This window comes from Galeopterus variegatus, unplaced genomic scaffold, assembly GCF_000696425.1.
Source record: "Galeopterus variegatus unplaced genomic scaffold, G_variegatus-3.0.2 Scaffold9097, whole genome shotgun sequence".
NCBI lineage: Eukaryota > Metazoa > Chordata > Mammalia > Dermoptera > Cynocephalidae > Galeopterus > Galeopterus variegatus.
In genome coordinates, this window is record NW_007735208.1 from 1 (window position 1) to 4,897 (window position 4,897).

Below are 4,897 nucleotides of genomic sequence, written 5' to 3' on the forward strand. Positions count from 1 at the left end.
CCAAACGTGCACACATGTGTGTGTGCAAAGGGCACACCAGCATATAGCTGCATGCCTGTGGTTGGGCCTTGTGGGCAGAAGACCTCTCCCTCTTCCCAGCTCTATACATGAGCTTCTGTGCATAGCTCATGGTGAAGGCCAAGGTCAATGAGGGGGTTCAGAAAGCCATGATGGGCCTTGTGGGCAGAAGACCTCTCCCTCTTCCCAGCTCTATACCTGAGCTTCTGTGCATAGCTCATGGTGAAGGCCAAGGTCAATGAGGGGGTTCAGAAAGCCATGGAATATATCAGAGTGGGGTGACTGGAAGCTAAAGGCTGGGAGTTGGGAGGGCTGAGTGACGAGGGGCAGGAACCTGGGCCCACCTTTGAAACGGTGGCTGAGGATCTGCTCTAAAATGGCTGCGAAATTAACAAACTCCTCAGATGAGTCATCGATGGGCTCCCCTGTGTACTTCTCCAGCAGTGTTTTCACAGAGAACCTGGGTGGGGGGGTAGGCAGACGGGGCAGTGGGGTATCAGGTGAGAAGATGGGGTGATGGTGGTAGAGGAAGGGTGTCAGGCAAAGAGAGGGAGTGGTGAACAGAAAAGAAGTCATGAAGGGCATGGATGTGGTGGGAAGGCAGAGGGAAAGTGGGAGACAGGTGAGACAATAGTGACCACAGAGGTGCCATGTCACGGGAAGTAAGAGGGTGGCGTGGGGGGAGGGATGATGACAGATGGGAGACTGGTTGACAAAGTTGGTGACAAGAGAGGTGACAGCCAGTGAAAGGAAGCTTCAGGAACAAGGTCTGAGAGGGGATGAGACAATAGGCAGAAAGATGAGGCACCAAGAGCCAGGGGCTGTCGCTGTCCCAGAATCCCTTCCTCCTTGACCACTGTCAGCTGCACTCTCTATGTGTGCGAGTTGGGTGTGAACTAGGAGTCAGAAACTGGTTTGTGCCCCTGCCCTGAGCTGTCTTCTGCTATTGCTGGAACAACCTTCAGTCTCTTCTGGGGATGGGGGACCACCTGTGCCAGGGCATGTGAGTTGGCCCTGTGCACACGGAGCATGGGCATGCATGGGTGGCCAGGTGGGCTCTCAGAACACGGGTTCCCCCCTTCCCCCTTTTCCTTCCTGGCTTGGCCACCCACACACCAGCTGCCCAGAACCAGGCAGTGCAGAGCACGATGGGGGGTGGTGCGGGGTGTGGGTCTCACACACATACTGGGTGGGAGGGGGCATTAGCAGCAGATCCCTGGAAGGGGCTTGGGGGCCCAGACACCTGGCTTCTTGGGGAGGAAGGGAGCAAAGGGAAGGCAGTGGGGCTGAAGGACTGGAGCCAAGCCGCCCCCATCCTTCTCTTCAATCCTGCTCAAAGCCTCAGACCCCTTCTGCATCCCTACCCCTGCAATCTCCATGTGCCGTCCCTGCATTGGGATGGAGCAGGGATGAGGACACAGCTCCTAACATCCCATTATTGCCCTGTTGTGGGTGGCAGAGCAGGGGCGGGTGTCCACAGATATGGGAGCTGCTTGGAATTGACCTTTGTTTCTTTCTATGTTTATGAAGCCCTATAATAAGCCAAGCATGATGCTTTGCATGTACTCCCTCATATATCCTTACCACAGCCCTGGGAGGTAGGTCCTCTTGTTATCACCATCATCCCCATTTTACAGATAAGGAAGCTGAGGGTCCAAGAGGTGGACTGATCTATTCAGAGTCACATAGCTCATGAAGAGTCAGGCAGGTATGTCTTACTCAAAAGCCCTTGCTCCTTCTGCTACATCTTGTGGCCTCCTGGCAGTGTCACAATTACCAAGGCCCTGAGCAGCCTCCTCCAATTCTGGAGCACTGGCCTCTGAGGCTCGCAGGCCAATGGCACAGCTGAGCCCATGGCCCCTCCCTTTGGGCTTAGAGTTGGTCTGGCCTGAGATGAGAGCCAGGTCAGTGTTGGGGTTGCACTAGGGGGAGGTAGCCTGCTGGATTCAAATCCTGTTTCCTTGTGACACTTACATGGCCTTGGTCCCCTCTTCCCAGATGCAAACAGGAATAATAATACTTGCCTCATTAAATTTTAGTTCATATCATAGGCAGGGGTGGGAGAAGGTGAGCATGTATGAGCTACTGGACAGGGGTGGTGAGGAGCTGGGCCATTAATGGGAAGGCCTGCCCTGCCTGGAGGGAGCCTGTGTTTAGGGCATTATGCACCCTGTCCTCCTCAACTTGATGATTTATTCTGGTCATCTGGGTCAGACCTCGAATGGGAGACTGGGGCTGGTTCAGTGTGGCAGCCATCTGCCATCTGGTCTCGGGTGCTGCAGAGCTGGTCATCACCCCCAAGAACCCCATAGTGTGTTCCCTGATAGAAGGTGCCATAGCTGCTGCTGGTTACCATGGAGACAGGAAGGCCAGGGCCCAGGGGAGCCCATGGCCTGCTAAAGGGAGCTGTTCTGGGAGCTGGAGGTGAATCATGTGACAGTGATGAGGCAGCAGGGGCCCGAGGGGTTTCTGAGCTTTTGTCATGTCCCCGATCCCCCAAAACTATCCCTCACCCCTGAGCTCTACGCTACCTCCAATCCACCAGAACCTCTGCTTTTCCAACTTAGGCCAAGGAGAATTCTCTCCTTCCTCCCCACACTTAAGAGGCTCAGCTATCCTGGCAGGCAAGAGAAATAAGAGGAACCTAGGAGGTCAGGAGTGAAGTGAGGGGCAGGAAGGGTGTCATCAGGACAGAGCCATTTCTGTGTGCCAGGCACCAAGCTAGGCTCCTACATGGATGATGTCATTACCATTCTTTGGTATGGCTGTCACTTATAAAATGGGGATGATAAAGCATCTAAGGCCCAGAGTGATTAGGAGACTTCCCCAAGGTCGCACAGCTAATAACCAATGAAGTAAGAGTTTGAACCTAGGGCCATCTGGCCCCAAAGACAGGAATCTTTATTTTACACCACACTGGCAGTGCTTGGGGGGTTGAGGATAGAGGTGGTAGCCTGCACTTTGGGCTGGGCCATGGCTGCACTAAACCTTCCATAACATCCCAGGCATTATTACAGAGGTCTGATGTGCGCAGCGCTGTGCTAGGCACTAGGGGGGAAATGGTGTGAGAAAGGCGCAGTATGGTGTGTGTCCAGGAGCCTGGAAGGAGCTATAGGAGACAGGAGCCAGGGCATTATGTGGATGCTGGTTCCTGGGAGAAGGAGCTAGGCTGAGGCCTATGTGCAGGCAGACGGGGCTGACAAGGAGAAATGGTGTGAGAAAGGCGCAGTATGGTGTGTGTCCAGGAGCCTGGAAGGAGCTATAGGAGACAGGAGCCAGGGCATTATGTGGACGCTGGTTCCTGGGAGAAGGAGCTAGGCTGAGGCCTATGTGCAGGCAGACGGGGCTGACAAGGGAAGACAACTGAGCCCTGCACCCAGAGCACCCCGCCCCGGGAGGGCAACACCTGGTGGGAATGGGGGGCAAGGGAGATTGCTAGTGGAGAAGGCAGCTGACATGGGGACCCCAGAGGGAGAGGTGAGTGCAGGTGGAGGCTACAGGGAGAGTGGCTGAGCAGCTGGCTATTTCCTGGCTTCAGGGCAGGACAGGGAGGGTGAATCACTGCAGGATTGAAGTGGGAAGGATCACTTCCTGGGCCCCAAGAAAGCAGGCAAATCTTCCCAACCGTGTGACAGCCTCTCAGGGACCAGTGGCCCTGCCCTCCAAATCTCCTCCCCTTGAACCCATGAGACCCAGGCTTCTGGCGCTAGGTCTTTTGTCCTTCCTACAGCATGGGCAGTGAGTGACCCTCACCCTTCCCTGCGTGGATTCAGCTGCTTTGCCCACATGCTCAATTGATCCTGCCACAGGCTGCAGCTGCCCAGAGATGGAACAGGACACCATTCCTGCTCCAGGATTTGAGCATCAGAAAGTCTCCCAGGAAAGCCCCACCCCAGAGAGGCCAGGCTGATAGGATTTGGTAATGAGGGTATGCTCGGAGGGCGTTCACCCCCCCATCCCCATGGGTTCCCTCTGCCCACCCAGCCTGCTCCCTACAAGGAAGCCAGCCATCCCCCTCACCCCCTCCACGCACAATGTCACTTCCTGGTTCTCACAGGAAGCTGCAGTGCCAATTAGACACCCCTTACCCCCCAGGCCCCAAGCCCGGCATAGGCCTGGCTTGGCCTACAAGGGTAAGGACCAGACTTCAACCCCCTCCCGGTTCTGGGTCGGGGAGGGACAGTGACGCGCTCTTTTAAACCCTTGGCTTCCCTTCCTTTTCTCCGCAGCTGCTGGGCATCCTCCCGCGGGCCCGCTGAGGCCAGGTTTCCGCAGCCCGCCCCAGCCCCTCTCCCTGCCCACCCCACCCCGCCCGCCAGCGGCGCCCACCTGCACACGGTCATCAGGTTCCTACGCTCCACGGCCACGTTGCGGAAAGACGCTTTCTTGGAGGACAACCCCAGAGCCATGGTGGTCTGGACAAAGCTCGATTCCATCCAGATGCGCGGCCGCTGCTGCCGCCGCCTGCTGCCCCCCACCCCACCCGGCGCCCCGGCCCCTTCTCTGGATCAGGGCTGGGCCCTCTGTCCGCCGGGCCTCCTCGACCCTTCCGCGGCCATCCCCCTGCCTCTGCGCCCGGTGCCCGGCCCCCTCGCTCCCTCCCCCGGCGGCGATTCCGGAGCAAAACAAGGCCGGGGAGGGAGCTCTCCGAGGTGCTGAGCCGGGGCCCTTCACCCCCCCGCCAGCCGCCCCCCCCCCAGCCAGTGACGTCAGGGCCCTCGGGCCCGCCCCCCAGCAGGCCGGGGACCAATCCGCAGAGGGTGTGGGTTTTGTGTGGAGGGGGAACGGCTGGGGCCCCGGGGAGGGCGGAGGAGGTCCCCGGGAGAGGCGGTGATTGGAAGCAGGTGGAGGGGGTCTGTCTGCCACCCCCGCACTCAAG

General features: G+C 58.0%; 1 protein-coding gene across 1 annotated transcript; it reads right to left on the bottom strand.

The window, feature by feature from the left end:
• Positions 1–216: 216 nt before the first annotated feature.
• LOC103609029 (RUN domain-containing protein 3A-like) lies at positions 217–4,640 on the bottom strand (the record flags this gene model as incomplete). The annotated part of the gene is made up of 2 exons (XM_008593399.1): positions 4,348–4,640; positions 217–478 (listed from the first exon to the last, which is right to left on the bottom strand). Coding segments are annotated over exons 1-2 (369 nt in total), but the record flags the coding sequence as incomplete, so codon positions are not given.
• Positions 4,641–4,897: the final 257 nt, after the last annotated feature.